Consider the following 17,817-nt stretch of genomic DNA (forward strand, 5'->3'; position numbering starts at 1 on the left):
TTTGTTATTTTGTCTCCTTTTATCTGTCTTCTTCACCGATACATAATATGGTTGATGTTATGTATGAGACAGTGTGTCTCTGTTGTTATTAGCATGCTCCAGTTCTGTTCTCTTCTTTTACATGTTGGCTTCCTGGTTTCATCACTGACCGAATGTATTATGGGATGGATACAGGGCTTCATTTAAGCATACAGAACAGTAAAGTAACAATAATGTATTATATGTGATCGTAAATACACTTTAAGTGCCTCTGTGGACTAAATAGGTGTTAACCTATTTAAATGGGTGGGAGACTAATGAATATACTGGTAAACTGTCGCCACAATCTGGGTGCTATCTATAGTCTATAAAGGCTGTTAGATTCATGATAGGATGACAGAGAGAAACACCCTGGGACTACAGGCTGTTGTCTACAGTACACCACTCCTCCTCCTCTCTCCTCTCCGTTCCTTTTCTTCTCCAGACAGAAAATGGTGTCTGGTTTTTGTAGGAAGTAGGTCAGGCCTTTAGACAGACTTATATTTACTTTTCAGCTATTGTGGAGCTTGGCCTGCTGTCAGCAACCATTTTAAAGGCATAATGCTGAATCACTATGTGTGGGTCTGGGTCTAGTTACTGTAATTGTTCAGATGCAGTCAGCCATTTATATTGTACCTGACTCACTCACTTTGTCTCTTTACCAGAAATACACACATACTATTACAGCAGTAATAATACAGAGAGCTTATGCTCACATTTATATTGCAATGCAATGCCATTTTCCCCCCTAAGGATTTTGTAGATAATTTGTTTGTGTATTTGAGTTGTGTATTTGGATCCATGTTGATAGTAGACTGATATACTGTACACTGAGTAAACAAAACATTAAGAACACCTGCTCTTTCCCTGACACAGACTGACCATGTGAATCCAGGTGAAAACTATGATCCCTTATTGATGTCACTTGTTAAGTCCACTTCAATCAGTGTAGATGAAGGGGAGGAGACAGGTTAAAGAAGGATTTTCAAGCCTTGAGACGATTGAGACATGGATTGTCTATGTGTGCCATTCAGAGGATGAATGTGTAAGACACAATATTTAAGTGCCTTTGAACAGAGTATGGTAGTAGGTGCCAGGCTCACCGGTTTGAGTCTGTCAAGAACTGCAATGCTGCTGGGTTTTTCACACTCAACAGTTTCCCGTGTTTATCAAGAATGGTCCACCAACCAAAGGACATCCAGCCAACTTGACACAGCTGTGGAAAGAAATGGAGTCAACATGGGCCAGCATCCCTGTGGAACGCTTTCCACACCTTGTTGACTCCTTGCCCCAATGAATTGAGGCTGTTCTGAGGGCAAAAGGGGGTGGGGGTGCAACTCAGTATTAGGAAGGTGTTGTACATTCAGTGTATGTTATTGTAGTCACACTACACAGTTATTTATAGCATATTCATCCCTATACATCTTGGGTATTTTCCATTTTGTATTCATGCATGTTGCTGTGAGATAAAATGTGTTTGAGTTTCCATTTCAATAAAGCTTGACATTGTCTTTTGCATGATGTTGGTTGCTTTGAATGTTTCCAAGTGACTGTAATGTGCATGCTCTCTTCTGATTGGTAGCATATTAATGTGTTCTCTCCCCATCTCTTCAGCTGTCCTTCTCACATCTATGTTTACTAACCAGAACCTCACTCCTCAACATGCCCCTATGTTTCTATTGGCCCAGCATAGTATAGTTACGGATATTTAGTTTCAGAATGCACACCATTTCTCTTTACGTATTTGAAAAGACAAGCAGAAACACACGGACACACGCACACACACATTAATAACCATATATGCAAGCATTTTCATTTGAATAGCATGTTTTACAGTTTTACATTTACAATAAAACTGACCCAATGACAGGTGAATTAGTAGTTGATGAGCAGCAGAAGGCTCTCTTTCTGACCCTACATCAATAAGAGTGTCTATCTGCCTTGGTTCCAGCCCTAAATGACTCCATGCTGACACTGAACAGAGATGATCCCAGAATCTTTCATGAGAGTATCAGACACGGTAGAGTATTCTAGTTTAGTTCCTCCCCACTGGCCCTGCTGCCTGCCCTCCACTAATACAGCAGCACCATGTTAAAGGGACACTCCGCAATATGACATCATCATACCCAGCCGTACCCAGCCATGCCTCAAGGAAGGGCGCGAATTGGCAAGACAAAATAAGTCGCCCCACTGTGATGTCATATAGTTGAGTCTACCTTTTGATGTTTAGAATGCTTTAGTATCCTTGTGACTTTACAGTAAGTCAATGCTATGCATTTGATATATTTGAGTAAATACCCGTGTATTTGTAGGTAGATCATTTTACAATTATTCTACAATTGCTGTATTATAACATACATCTTTCATGCACTTCCAATCAGAAATGCAAACTCCCTGATGGACTATAATGTTATAAGATGTATTTATTTGCTTTCAAAGCATGTGCTCCACTATATGTAGTTCAGTGCATGTGATATACAGTGTAAGTGGATGGAGACATAGCCCACTGAATAAGTCTCAGATTCAAGACGTTGTGTTGTAGCCGTTTCTAAACATATAACTTTACACCCCAGCCGGAGGCCCCAACTGGAACATAGAAGGTGAGAGCTGCAGTGTGAACGGTCTAATCCAGACCACATCCCAACCCCATGTAGCTTAGACAATGTCTGCTTCCACCCCACAACACCCCACGCCCCATGGTGCTCAATGACCTGATGCTGATGGTATCACGTACACAAACATTTTAGACCCATTTCTGGAATGACCCATTTTTGGATGGTACTTTACACATATCAACCTCATCATGGAATGACCCATGTCTTGATGTTAATGTACTGTAAACATATCATATACGGTAGTGGTTCCCCAATCCATTTCTGGAATGATCCACATTTAAATGGTTCTGTACATATATCAAACCCATTTCTGGAATTCATGTTCATGCACCATTGCAAGGTGGCTCAGATACAGCTCCACATTTAAAAGCTATACATTACCACAACAATGACATATCTGAATACCGCATCAGTAGTTGTCGAGGGTCTCTCACACGATGATAGATGCAACAATGATCATGATGTTAGATCACCCTGATAACAACACCAGCTATCAATGTCCCACCTCACTGTCTCAGGGCAAAGGGAACTGTACTGTACTACTGTACTGTACTACTGTACTGTACTACTGTACTACTTTACTGTGCTACTGTACTGTCCTACTGTACTGTGACTGTGGAAGACACTCTCCTCCGTCCAGCTTCAGCGTGTCTCTACTGTGGCCCTGACCCATTGTGGAGATGTTTCCCTATCTCTTGGCATGACCTGTTTATCGGCACACACGTGCACATACACGCGCGCAAACACACACACACACACACACACACACACACAGGGGTCCCTCTGCATGCCATAACTAATTGAAATACAATGTACATCCATCCCCATCCAGTCTCTGAAGGGGTCACTAATCTAATACAACTGGGGATGGGACAGAGCAGGGTTTTCACCACTCTGCCTTCACCTCTCCAGCTAGCTCAGATCACTGATCACCTAGAAGCAGTAGACATGGAGCGAAGGATGTGTTTATAAATGATGTGGAATTGGCATGAGTAGGGGGTGCTACTCATGCCAATTCCACATAGCCACCTAGCTCCCGCCCCAAGGCACTTGTGTAGATCTGATAATTCACATAGACTCTGCCAAGCCTAGCAGAGAGTGACTTAGAGATATTCAATATTGCTAATAACTTCAGATCTATATAAAGTGCGTAATATAGGGTCAGGGGCTAGAGGCTAGCGGTTTATTTGGAGTTGGGCATCTATCCTGCTTGTAAAGGGTTTGACCATTGACTATCCCCTCTCTGTCTGTGTCCCTGTCCGCATTTCTCCACCCCCCCATGTCTCTGTCCCTGTCCGCATTTCTCCACCCGTCTCCCCATGTCTCTGTCCCTGTGTAGCATACCACCTGAGGAGGGAGGACACTGACTGGTTTGACAAGCCTGCAGAGAGACAACATCGGGTAAACGGACAAGCTCTGGACAGGAGACAGGTTAGAGGAGCTGGATACGTCTAAACTAGTTGACTACATTTAATAAAAGACATTATAAACTGGCTGGTTTGAGACTCAATGCAGATATGCTGAAAGCTGTGGTATATCAGCCTGTACCACGGGTATGACAAAACATTTTTTTTTTTACTGTTCTAATGACTTTGGTAACCAGTTTATAATAGCAATAAGGCACTTCGGGTGTTGCCTTGTGTCGTGCTTAAGAACAGCCCTTAGCCATGGTATATTGGCCATATACCACACCTTATTTCTTAAATATCCTACATTTTCTCATAATTGAATGTACATTGGTAGTGACTGTCTTTAGCTGAGTTGTATTGGAGTGCTGCAGTATTTTTGTTGTCGTTGTTGTAATCAATGTACTGGATCTTGACTGTTCTGATGTCCCTGTCCCTCCCACAGATGAAGTTGATTCCCTATGTGTATCCTCACACCCGGATCAAAGTACAGAGAGACCCCAAGGACAGCAGCGTTTCAGGTAGAGCACCCAAACGTACAGTAAACATTATATAATGTACAAATCTATGGCTATTCAAATGGAATAATAGGAATTCTGGAACTCTGGAATTCTAATATGACAATTCAGGCCTGTTTCATTGGTGTGGGTGTGTGTTCCCTGCAGGGAATGGCCTGGGGATTCGTGTGGTGGGAGGGAAAGAGATTCCTGGGAGTCGCGGTGAGATAGGAGCTTACATTGCCAAGGTTACGCTCGGGGGAGTGGCTGAACAGACAGGGAAAGTGGTGGAAGGTAAGTGTATGTGCACATGTGTGTGTAAGGTGTAAGTAGAGCAAGAGAAGGAGGAGAGAACAAGAGATGAGTCATCTTCTCTGATCATACAGGGACACACTCTGATTTAAAGTTGAGAAAGTACTGTGGGTTATAGCCGATGAAAACACAGTTTACAGCAGCTAGAAGAGGTGCAGAGAAATGCTTGCGTGCTAGCTCTCTCAAATATAATACAATAATAAGAGTCAAATAAAAATAACAAGTAATAGAAGAGGTGTTATGCATTGTAATAATATACTGTATTTACAAATATAAAGTGAGTATGTTAATCTGTGCAGAAAAAAAAAGGTAAGTGACATTTGGAAAAATCTAACATTCTTAGCGTGGTATATCATAACTCCTAAGTTCATGTTGTATGCATTTCAATTTGTACTAGTTCAGCTGGATGAGGTATATTGATCATTTCACAAGTGTTCTGGAGGAGAGCCGATAAACTAATGGTTTAGGCAGGAATCTATTATTATATTAATAATACCAGGCCAATGTCAGCTTACTATGAATATCTTTGCCAGGCTATCTGAGCGAGCGCCAGAGAGAGAGAGAGCTTGTGTGTTCGCCTGCGCGTGAGCGGGCGTTTGCACCTGTCATGTCTTATTCTCTGAGATGTCAGATAGCCAGAAAAAAAAGCTCTGTCAGCTCACTCTGCCCCTTTGAGATGCCTGCACAGGATTAGTCATTATGCTGTATTTAGCACACACACACACACACACAGTCACACACACACACACACGCACACACACTGTCACATTAGAAACTGTATTTACCCCCCCTCTCCATCTTTCTGCTTCCGTCCGTCATATTTCTGTAAAACTCTTCTGTCTGAAGCACAGATTAGTACAGGCTACAGGCTGAAGATAAGAACGTAGAAGAAACTTCAGAACACAGCACTCTAACTACCAGACATCCTGAACAATGTGACAGGAGATCTCTCCCACTGATATATTTGGGGGATTTACTCTGACGTGGTACATGTTTGAGCATCCAGACCCCCTGTGTTGAACAGAGGGAAAGCCTTGTTCTTTATGGTTCTATAGCATAATCCACTGCAGTTAGGTATGTGAGGGTTCATCTACTCCCTCTCTTTGTCACACTCAGTTCAGATGTGGTGACGTCACACCCTGGTGGTGACGCTAGAGACATGTGACAGCCTTCGCTGAGAGAGGAAGGAGGAGTTTGAAGGACAAACACACACACACACACACACACACAAGCGAACTGATTTACACACACACACACACACACACAATTGTCTCTCTCTGCATATCCCATCTCCCTACAATCCCCTTCAGTTTGTAATTGTATTTAGCGTCATACAGATTGTGGAGATAATTATGTAGACAGAGTAATTGTCCCAGTGTATTTTAATTATAACAGAATGTTTGGTTGTTTCTGTTTTTCCAACATCTATTACACAGTAACCCTCCTAGGAATGGAAGCAACCATAGTAACATAGTGTTGTTTTGCTTTAATGTTGAGGTTTTATCTGACTTTCTTCAGTGGACTAAATTGCCATTATGCAAATGCTATGTTTCGACTTTTAGTGAAAGAGGATGGAACTGAACACTTGTGCCCTCAGGTGCAGAGAGAGAGAGAGAGAAAGAGAGAGAGAGAGAGAGAGAGAGAGAGAGAGAGAGAGAGAGAGAGAGACTTTTGACTTTTGGTCTTTCTTTATTGAAACATTCTCAATTCATTTAAAACTCACCCCCCCCCCCCCCCCCCCTCCCCTAAAATAAAAAATAAAAATATATCCTCTAACACATGATACAAATCACCATACACAAAAACCCTCTCCTACAACCGTATATCCAAAACATCTTCCCCAGCAATACAGACAGCCCCCCCAACACACCATATCTCCTCAAACATCTCCACACATTTGATCATTTTATAGAACTCAAACTCAACCCTAAGGCGCGCAGAGACCATCCCATTAAACAGTAGAAAAGGGTCTGTTATACCCCCACCTTTAACCCTGTTCCTCCTTGTTAGCCAAATAGCTAACTTTGCCTGAGCAAACAGAAAATTCAACAAAACACATTTTTCTTTCTCCTTACTCGAATACCTGTATCCCATTATAAACATCCCAACAGCAAAAACCACCCCCAACCTGTCACACAGACATTCCAACAGAGACATTAATGGCATTAACCTGGTGCACACAGAAAACACATGAATTACAGTTTCTTTCATTTGACAGAAAGGACACCCCTGCCCAATTCCCGGATCAACCCGTGCCAACCAGCTGTTAGTGGCCAGGGCTCCATGAAGAACCCTCCACTGGAGGTCCCCTGACCTCTTTGGTACTGGGGGTTTGTAGAGCGCCCTCCATCTAAAACCCACCATACTCTCCGCCCCACATACCCCCTGCCACTGATGTGCCTTCACTCCTGTTAGGCTTCTAATGCTCCTAACCTTAACGCAGAGGTTGTAGAGGGCTTTACCTCCCACCCCCTCAAACTCCCCCAGGCTCGGAGTGTTAAAATCTAACAAGTCCTCCAGACCCCCTTGCCAGTCTCCAGTCTCTGCCGTCACCTGCAGTGGCGGGAACATTGGTGGCCCCTCTCCCTTTGGCCTCTCAAACACCCCCCTTACCGGCTCAGACAGTGCCTCCTGGACCTCCTCCAGGAATCTCTCCAGCAGCCTAAGAGACGTTATTCCTGTTTGTTGCGCCAAGACCTCCGGGGTTTTCCACCCCTCCTATCCCAGCAGTCTCAGGTCACCCAGCCTTTGTAAACCTCCTGCCATCAGTTGCCTCTGCAGGGTGGCCGACTGAACCGATCTCAAAGGGATGGCTGGGTTGTGGAAGATAGGCTCCTCCCACACCCACTGCCCAGGCTCCACACCCCCTTCTCGTGTGGGCCTTAGCAGCTGCCAGGCCCTCAGCACCGCAGAGTAAAACTCTGAGAGACCTGCTGTACTCAGCCTCTCCAGCTTCATGAGGAACAGCTGCCGGTCCAACCCTAATCCGCCAGCTCTCCTCAGCAGCGCGCATGCTGGTTCCCTCCAGCCAACATCAGTGTGGTACAGCAGTCTCTGCACCGCCTTTAGTCGGAAAGCAGCCATCCTGCTCTCCAGTTCCACCAAGCCCTGTCCTCCTTCGTGGACGGTCATGTACAAAACTGCTGCCTTCAGCCAGTGATGTCCCGACCAAAAGAAGTCCACCAGCTTGCGTTGCAGGTCTGCAAGCAGACCGGCGGGGGGGTTGAGGACAGCCAGTTTATGCCACAAGGAAGATGCCACCAGGTTGTTGATTATCAGCACCCTCCCTCTATATGACACTTGGGACAGGAGCCACCTCCACCTGGCCAGTCTTGACACCACTGCCTGTGACAGCCCCTCCCAGTTCTTGCTGACCCACCTCTCCGAGCCCAGGTACACCCCCAACACTTTAAGCCCTTCACAACCCCACTGCAAACCCCCTGGAAGCAGAGGAGGAGCCCTATCCCCCCATGCCCCACATAACAGAGCTTTGCTCTTGCCCCAGTTTACCTTAGCTGATGAAGCTCCCTCGTACACCTTCAGACTGGTCTCTAGTTCCTGCATATCTTGCCCATCCCTGACCATCACAGAAACATCATCTGCATATGCTGAGACTGCTATTCCTGTCACCACATCCATGCCTATCCAGCACACTCCCCGCAGTCTCCTGCGTAGCAGTCCTAAAAAAGGCTCAATGGCTAGTGTGTACAGCTGCCCAGATAGAGGGCATCCTTGTCTAATACCCCGTCTCACCCAGACTGGCCTACTGAGCCCCCCTCCCACCTTAACCATACATGACGCCCCAGCATACAACAGCTTCACACAGGTCACAAAACTCTTCCCAAACCCAAACACAGACATCACATTAAACAGATACTCATGATCCACTCTATCAAAAGCCTTCTCTTGATCTAAAGAGACCAGTCCAAAGTTCACATTAGAACCTCTCGACAAATCCAACATGTCCCTAATCAAGAACAAGTTGTCCGTGATTGAGCGTCCCGGTACACAATATGTCTGGTCCTTGTGTATTATAGAGTCCAGATGGGACTTCAGTCTGTTAGAGAGGACCTTGGCAAAAATCTTGTAGTCCGCACAGAGTAATGCCACAGGCCTCCAGTTCTTAAGTTCACACAAGTCCCCTTTTTTGGGCAGGAGAGTCAGAGCCGCCCGACGGCAGCTCATCGGCAACTCTCCTACCCTGACGCATTCACGCAACACGCAAAAGAAATCCTGTCCAATTGTTCCCCAGAATTTTTTGTAAAATTCCACTGGAAGTCCATCGACCCCAGGTGCACGACCGGGGGACATCTGGGTTACTGCCTCTGCCAGTTCATGTGACAACAGAGGAATGTCCATTTCATCCCTCTGTGCCCGAGAGAGCTTAGGGAGTCCTGCGAACAAGACCTGAGCACACATAGGAGCACACATTTCTGCCCTATACAATTCAGTATAAAACTCCACAGTCCGCTCCCGCATCTCCCCCACCACAGAGGTCACCCGCCCATCAGACAGCCGTAGACAATGCATACCCTTGGCTTCACTGCTCTGTCTTTCCAAACCAAAGAAGAAGGAGCTGGGAGCATCCATCTCCTTGAGCATGGAGAACCTAGCTCTTACAAGTGCTCCCTTTGCTTTAACCTGGAAAAAACTGCCCAGGTCCCTACGTAATTCGGCTAAGTTAGCCTGGAGGCCTACATTGCCTTGCCCCACCATCTCTACCTCCATCTCACTAATACACCGCTCTAGTTCCCCCAATACTCTCCTAGCCTCTGAGGATGAGAGAGCAGTATACTGTTGACAGAAAAGCCGAATTTGCACTTTCCCCACATCCCACCATTGACTCAGAGACTCATACTCCTCTCTTCGCTGCCCCCATCTTTCCCAAAAAGTCTGGAAACCTGAGCAAAAAGTGGCATCTTGTAAGAGCTTTACATTGAACTTCCAATAAGATGCCTGCCGGGGCCCTGGTGAAATAGACAGCCGAGCCATGGTTATGTGGTGATCCGAAAACCCCACTGGGAGAATGGTAGCACCCAGCAGCCTATTGCTCTGATTCCTGGACATGTAAAAGCGATCAAGTCGAGCTGCACTCACCCTAGCCCCAAAAACCTTCACCCACGTATACTGTCTTGTGTTTGGATGTTTAGTTCTCCAAACATCCACTAGGTCAAACTGATTAAAGATATCCCTTAACACTCCCACTGACACTGAATGAGGCTCTTCCCCATTTCTGTCTTTTGTAAAATCCATTGTACAGTTCCAGTCACCTCCGATCACCAGCGTCTCCTCAGGCGCTACTTGTGAGAGTTCCTGTCTAAGACTCCCAAATAGAACCCCTCTTTCTCTCTCTGTGTTAGGCGCATACACATTTATAAAGACAAAACACATGTTGTTAATTTCTGCTTTAACAACAAGCAACCTACCCCTACACACCTCCTTTGAGGAGCAATTTTTTACAGCCAGACCAGGTGCAAAAAGGACTGCCACCCCTGCACTAAGATTTGTCCCATGGCTCAACACACTTGCCCCTTTCCACCAGAGCCCCCAATCAACTTCATTCACCACATCACTATGCGTCTCCTGCAGAAACAACACCTGTACTTTTTTTTGTTTTACATATTCACCCAACACACTCCTCTTTCCCGCATCTCTGGCGCCATTTATATTGAGCGAGCCTACCCGAAGAGTCTCCATAAGAAGTGGGAGAAAAGCCAGCAGAGAAATAGACCAATAGCAAAGCTCAAAAAGCCCCAGTGTCAGTAAGAAATTAAACATCTAAACAGTGTCTGAAGGTAAACCTTTACGCACTGTTGTGACCCACTTCCTCAACCTAAACCGTTTCCTGGGTGAGAGGACACCATGCCCCTCATTTCTCATAGCATGTTGTACTGATCTTACAAACTTCCTAGGATCAGGAAAAAAAGCCTCAAGATTAACTTTTTTCCCCTTAGTCTCATTCAGGAACCTTGTCAGTTCTCTCAACGTGTACTTAGACCCCTCGGGTTGACTGGCTGTCAGCTCCGGGCCAATTGAAGAGGAGTCTGAAAAAAATAACTCCTCATCCTCTTCCTCAGACTCACTTTCCTCCTCTTCTCTATCTCCCACCCTGACCACCTGCCCTTTCTCTCTGGTTAGGGCCTCACCCACAGCAACAGGCAACATTTCCATGGTGCCTTTGTCCACACCCTTTTTCTTTTTCCTCTTGACACCCTCCTCCTCCCCCCCTAATCTCTTACACTTCCCCACTATACTCTCCTCATCCACTAGAATTACCTGACTAGACGCAGTATCATCTGCACCACCCTCCATAGCATGACTAGGGCCAGCCTCAGCTACACCACCCTCCATAGCATGACTAGGGCCAGCCTCAGCTACACCACCCTCCATAGCATGACTCGGCCCAGCATTATCTGCACCACCCTCCATAGCATGACTCGGCCCAGCATCATCTGCACCACCCTCCATAGCATGTCTAGGCCCAGCCTCAGCTACCCCACCATCTCTAGCCTGACTAGACCCAGCCTCTGCTTCTCCACCATCTCTAGCCTGACTAGACCCAGCCTCCACTACCCTACCATCTCTAGCCTGACTAGACCCAGCCTCTGCTTCTCCACCATCTCTAGCCTGACTAGACCCAGCCTCCACTACCCTACCATCTCTAACCTGACTAGGCCCAGCCTCATCTACACCACCATCTCTAGACTGACTAGGCCCAGCCTCTGCTATCTGCATCTCCTTATCCCCTGCATTTTGACCTCGATTTCCCCCACCTGCCGTTGTACCCTCACCTTGTCTATGGCCTTTATGTGGGCACGCAAAACTCTTGTGCCCCAAATCCCCACATTCAAAACACCGTAGACTATCTGTGCTGGCAAAACCGGCATAGAGCCCCTCCCCATGCCTCACTTTAAAATGCACATTTAGCTGTTGCTCATTATTGTTCAGAAACATAAACACTTGCCTCCTGAACGAAACAACGTGCTTAACGGCATCTGCCTGAAAACCTGCTGACAGTACACGGAAACCGCTAGCAAACTTACCAAAACGACTCAGCTCTTTCCTAATTTGATCATCCGTAATAAACGGAGGCAAATTTGCCACTACAACTCTTGTTGAAGGGGTAGAGAGAGGTGAAATTGACACCAACACATCCCTTACAAATATTCCGCTAGCAATTAGCCTACCGACCAAATTAGCCCTTTTCATGAACACAACCACAGCTTTGTTCATTCTAGAAGCAGAATGTATAAACTCAGCTCCTACCTGTTCACCGACCGCGAGCAGAACCTCCTCCACCTTAACTCCGTTCTCAGGAACACACCTGAATCCATGCTGTATCGACAGCGTCTCCTCCGCGCTAGGCTGAGAAGCCATTACGCACACTACACCTTCCAACCCCCAGGAAAGTTACTCTGTCCTCTTCCACCCTAACTTTGAAAAAAAAACTTTGGATACCGCTAAAACAAATATTTAATTAACCCTCCACCATAGAAAATAACATGTAAATAAAAGAATCAAGAAAGTTAGTTAGGATAGAGCTTTCCACACCAAACACTCAAACTCCAAAAAACTCCCAGCATGCACCGAAAGAGAGAGAGAGAGAGAGAGAGAGAGAGAGAGAAAGAGAGATCGAGGATGAGAGAGAGAGAGAGAGAGCGAATGAGAGAGATAAAGAGAGATAGAGAGAGATAGAGAGATAGAGGATGAGAGAGATAGAGGTTGAGAGAGAGAGATAGAGAGATAGAGGATGAGAGAGAGAGAGAGATAGAGGATGAGAGAGAGAGAGATAGAGGATGAGAGAGAGAGAGAGAGAGAGAGAGAGAGAGAGAGATAGAGGATGAGAGAGAGAGAGAGATAGAGGATGAGAGAGAGAGAGAGAGATAGAGGATGAGAGAGAGAGAGAATGTGAGAGATTGAGAGAGAGAGAGAGAAAGAGAGAGAGAGGACGAGAGGCAAAGAGCAGAGAAATATAGAAATAAGAAAAAATTAGGGAGAAGAGATGAGGAGTGGGGAAATGGGAGGGGGAGAGCGGTAGCATGTTCTAAATGTTTCTGTGGCCTTGACTATCTAATCTACAGAGAGAGAGAGATGTTAATTCAATCCTTTGTCGTCACAGCAGCTGGCGAGTTGCTTCGTAAGCAAAAGTCTCATGTGAAGACGAGGTTTCGTTTGTGTAAGTGCAGCCACAGCGCCGAGGCTGCCATGGGTTTGAGTTTGCTGTGCATTTTCTCCCTCTCTATTTCTATCCTACCTTACTTTACTTTCTCTGGCGTGTTCTCTGAGCCTTGTCAGCTGTGTGAACGAGAACCTGAAAGAAAGACGCTCTAGTCATGGACAGAAAAGGCAGTGGTATATTTCGAAGAGTTAGAGCCTACCCTTGAGAAAGAGTTACGCTTGGAAGCTTGGTTGGGTTGTGTTGTGTTCTGAGATGCACTGAGAACCAGGCCAGGTGTTCGTAGTCTGAGCTAGTCTCATGCCCTGACTGCATTATCGAGAATTGATCTCTTTTAGAATTGTCATTTAGAGCATTTATTTGCAGAAAATGACAACTAGTCAAAATAACAAAAAATACTGCATCATTTTCTGCAAATAAGTGCTCTAAATGACAACATTTTGGGGGGAATTTGGGAGAAATATTGTCAGTAGTTTATAGAATAAAACAAAAATGTTCATTTTACCCCATCACATACCTATAAATAGTAAAACCAGAGAATCTGATTATTTCGCAGTGGTCTCTACATTTTTCCAGAGCTGTGTGTTTACATTGCCAAAGGAAGTGAAATAGATAATAAACAAAAGTGAAATAAACAATCAAAAATGAACAGTAAACATTACACTCACAAAAGTTTCAAAGGCATAGAGACATTTCAAATGTCAAGTTATGGCTAACAGTGTTATAACGATATGCAAATAGTTAAAGTACCAATATGGGTTGTTTGTTCTTTGTGTTTGTTCTTCACTGGTTGCCATTTTCTTGTGACAACAGGTCACACATCTTGCTGCTGTGATTGCACACTATGGTATTTCACCCAATATATATGGGAGTTTATCAAAATTGGATTTGTTTGCAAATACTTTGTGGGTCTGTATAATCTGAGGGAAAGATGTGTCTCAAATATGGTCTCTCTCTGTAGGAATGCAGGTATTGGAGTGGAATGGGGTTCCTCTGATGGGGAAGACCTACGAGGAGGTGCAGTGCATAATGAGTCAGCCGTGTGCAGAGGCGGAGCTCTGTGTCAGACTGTGAGTCAAACAGCGCCCTCTCTCCTCTCATCCCTCTCTCCTCTCATCCCTCTCTCCTCTCATCCCTCTCTCATCTCATCCCTCTCTCTCCTCTCATCCCTCTCTCTCCTCTCATCCCTCTCTCCTCTCATCCCTCTCTCTTCTCTCATCCCCCTCTCTCCTCTCATCCCTCTCTCTCCTTCCATCCCTCTCTCTGCTCTCATCCCTCTCTCCTCTCATCCCTCTCTCCTCTCATCCCTCTCTCTCCTTCCATCCCTCTCTCTCCTTCCATCCCTCTCTCCTCTCATCCCTCTCTCTCCTCTCATCCCTCTCTCTCCTTCCATCCCTCTCTCTGCTCTCATCCCTCTCTCCTCTCATCCCTCTCTCTCCTTTCATCCCTCTCTCCTATCATCCCTCTCTCTCCTTCCATCCCACTCTCTCCTCTCATCCCTCAATCTCCTTCCATCCCTCTCTCCTTCCATCCCTATCTTCTCTCATCCCTCTCTCTCCTTCCATCCCTCTCTCTCCTTCCATCCCTCTCTCCTCCATCCCTCTCTCCTCTCATCCCTCTCTCTCCTTCCATCCCTCTCTCCTCTCATCCCTCTCTCTCCTTCCATCCCTCTCTCCTTCTATCCCTCTCCCTCCTTCCATCCCTCTCTCCTCTCATCCCTCTCTCTCATTCCAACCCTCTCTCCTCTCATCCCTCTCTCTCCTTCCATCCCTCTCTCCTCTCATCCCTCTCTCTCCTTCCATCCCTCTCTCCTCTCATCCATCTCCTCTCAAATTTATCATATCTCTCTCATCCCAACTTAATTTATATCAAAAACTACATTTGACCTTTTACCTTCCTGTCTCTCAGTGATCTGAACATGCTGTCTGACGCTGATCACCCCCAGGCCCTGGAGAACCACGCCCAGCTGAAGCCTGGTATGTCACTAGTGTGGTTGTGGGTATCCTACATAGTAATCATGACCACTGAGTCATAATGACACATGAATGTGTGTGTGTGCAGGTGACAGGCAGCGCTCTCCAGGAGTAGATCCCAGGCAACTGGCTGCAGAGCTTCAGAAGGTGTCCCAACAACAGGCCCCTGGGATGGGGCTGGGTGTGGGGGGGCCAGTAGGGGTCCTTTCTGCCCTGGACCGCTCAGCTCTGTTACACTCAGGCAATGCATCGGCCAGCTCTAGTGCCGTCCCCAGCCCCGGCCAGCCTACCTCCCCAGCCATCAACAAGAAACAACGCCACAGCACCAAGGTACTGCCTCTACCTGTTGTACATTATGATATTAAGAGCCCATAGCATTCTGTAGAGTGTGTTACTACAGCCATGTGGTTGGTGAGTTCATCATTATTTAGTCATAGACGTGTGTGTGTGTGTGTTTGTGTGTGGTGCATGGTGCGAGGAGGTCTAGATCCATTGCTTTGTCTGCATTGTGGATTACAGGAACATGACACTGATTATATAGACACATGCATGATATGTGTGTAGAGAGAGAGAGAGAGAGAGAGAGAGAGAGAGAGAGAGAGAGATCATGCTAGTGTGGTTATGTGTCTTTGTGTGTGTGAGTGTGTAAATACACATAGTATTAGCTATTTTCTATGATAGACGTAATATAATATATCTCAACCAACTGAATGAACCTTCTCTGACTGTACACCATGACCTTTACAATCTGCTGAACCTCTCCTCGTGAGTTTCCTCCCGGGTCCTATAGAGTCACTTCAGAAAAGTCTGCTCAGCATCTCCATGACAAAGACAGGTCCTTCATCTGTCATCTGACCAAAGCTATCCTACTCAGGGGCTCTGGTTAACCTACTGCTACTTAAAACCGTAGTATCATGGACATAGTAACTGAAGTTTAAAACAGTATTATCATGGACATAGTAACTGAAGTTTAAAACAGTATTATCATGGACATAGTAACTGAAGTTTAAAACAGTAGTATCATGGACATAGTAACTGAAGTTTAAAACCGTAGTATCATGGACATAGTAACTGAAGTTTAAAACCGTAGTATCATGGACATAGTAACTGAAGTTTAAAACCGTAGTATCATGGACATAGTAACTGAAGTTTAAAACCGTAGTATCATGGTCATAGTAACTGAAGTTTAAAACAGTAGTATCATGGACATAGTAACTGAAGTTTAAAACAGTATTATCATGGACATAGTTACTGAAGTTTAAAACAGTAGTATCATGGACATAGTAACTGAAGTTTAAAACCGTAGTATCATGGACATAGTAACTGAAGTTTAAAACAGTAGTATCATGGACATAGTAACTGAAGTTTAAAACCGTAGTATCATGGACATAGTAACTGAAGTTTTCAGGCTGGTCGGAGGCCACACTACAGAACAGGGAGTATGTGTGAGTATGTGTGTTAATGTGGAGCGTGTGTATGGATATCGGTATAAACAGTGTATAATCGCTACCTGTGTTTGTTTTTCAGTCGACAGCAGACGTGCAACTGCTGAAGCCTCAGCCTCGTCCTGTAACAGGGGAAATACAGGCAAGCCTGCTGTCAGTCTCACACCTGCTTTAAGGTTTCATACTTTCCACAGTCTGAAGTCTGTGAAGTGGAGTGTGACTTTAATTTCTCTTGAATCCCCTCACTTGATTGATCCACTTAAGTCAAGGGCTATATGATTAGTCAGCCCCAGGACCTAGGAACACTGATGTACACACCTGTAGAACCTAGTTAAACATACTGTATGTATCTATGACCTCTCTGCCATCTTCAGCTCCAGATCCACTACGACAGGAACCTGGGGAATCTGATAGTGCATGTCCTCCAGGCCAGGAACCTTGCTCAGAGAGACCCCAAAGAATACTCTGACCCCTTTGTCAAGGTCTACCTCCTACCAGGGAGAGGGTAAGGCACTGCTTTCATCAGTCTGTCTGTCTGGATGCCATTCTCTCTCTCTCTGTCTGTCTTTCTCTTCATCTCTCTCTCTCTCTCTGTCTCTCTGTCTTTCTCTCTCTCTCTCTCTCTCTCTCTCTCTCCCTCTCTCTCTCTCTCTCTCTCTCTCTCTGTCTTTTTCTCTCTCTCTCCCCCTCTCTCTCTCTCTCTCTCTCTCTCTCTCTCTCTCTCTCTCTCTCTCTCTCTCTCTCTGTCTTTCTCTTCATCTCTCTCTGTCTTTCTCTTCATCTCTCTCTCTCTCTGTCTCTCTGTCTTTCTCTCTCTCTCTCTCTCTCTCTCTCTCTCTCTCTCTCTCTCTCTCTCTCTCTCTCTCTCTCTCTCTCTGTCTTTTTCTCTCTCTCTCTCTCCCTCTCTCTCTCTCTCTCTCTCTCTCTCTCTCTCTCTCTCTCTCTCTCTCTCTCTCTCTCTTTCTCTTCATCTCTCTCTCTCTCTCTCTCTCTGTCTTTCTTTCTCTCTCTCTCTCTCTCTCTCTCTCTCTCCCTCTCTCTCTCTATCTGTCTTTCTCTCTCTCTCTCTCTCTCCCTCTCTCTCTCTCTCTCTCAGTTTGTTTGTTTGTATTTTAAGTAGTATTGACCATTATATGATGGGCCTTTATTAAGCTGTGTTAGATTTGCTGTGTGCTCTCTGTGAAGTACAGTAGAAAGCTAGGAGCACATAGAACTGACAAGATAATGACACATCCAACTTGACAGATATTACAACTTGGTGTGTGTGTGTGTGTGTGTGTGTGTGTGTGTGTGTGTGTGTGTGTGTGTGTGTGTGTGTGTGTGTGTGTGTGTGTGTGTGTGTGTGTGTGTGTGTGTGTGTGGATTATTGTGTGTG

General features: G+C 45.6%; 2 protein-coding genes across 7 annotated transcripts in view; one reads left to right on the forward strand and one right to left on the reverse strand.

Annotated features, from left to right (window-relative positions):
- LOC110496093 (metabotropic glutamate receptor 3) overlaps nucleotides 1–17,817 on the reverse strand; it is a 918,426-nt gene that overhangs the window by 609,368 nt on the left and 291,241 nt on the right. The window lies entirely within an intron of this gene.
- LOC110496136 (uncharacterized) overlaps nucleotides 1–17,817 on the forward strand; it is a 156,820-nt gene that overhangs the window by 117,671 nt on the left and 21,332 nt on the right. For 3 of the 6 annotated variants that reach the window (XM_090207679.1, XM_036955517.2, XM_036955518.2), the window contains 10 exons: nucleotides 1,970–2,038; nucleotides 2,592–2,618; nucleotides 3,973–4,064; nucleotides 4,485–4,560; nucleotides 4,705–4,830; nucleotides 13,986–14,094; nucleotides 14,933–15,000; nucleotides 15,086–15,327; nucleotides 16,525–16,584; nucleotides 16,817–16,947. In XM_090207679.1, the coding sequence (XP_090063805.1) occupies nucleotides 1,970–2,038; nucleotides 2,592–2,618; nucleotides 3,973–4,064; nucleotides 4,485–4,560; nucleotides 4,705–4,830; nucleotides 13,986–14,094; nucleotides 14,933–15,000; nucleotides 15,086–15,327; nucleotides 16,525–16,584; nucleotides 16,817–16,947 (1,000 nt within the window). The remainder of the gene's footprint in view (nucleotides 1–1,969; nucleotides 2,039–2,591; nucleotides 2,619–3,972; nucleotides 4,065–4,484; nucleotides 4,561–4,704; nucleotides 4,831–13,985; nucleotides 14,095–14,932; nucleotides 15,001–15,085; nucleotides 15,328–16,524; nucleotides 16,585–16,816; nucleotides 16,948–17,817) is intronic. The other 3 variants (XM_036955519.2, XM_090207670.1, XM_036955520.2) reach the window with 2 other exon arrangements.

Source organism: Oncorhynchus mykiss, chromosome 2, assembly GCF_057628025.1.
Source record: "Oncorhynchus mykiss isolate SJ-2025 chromosome 2, ASM5762802v1, whole genome shotgun sequence".
In the NCBI taxonomy this organism is placed as follows: domain Eukaryota; kingdom Metazoa; phylum Chordata; class Actinopteri; order Salmoniformes; family Salmonidae; genus Oncorhynchus; species Oncorhynchus mykiss.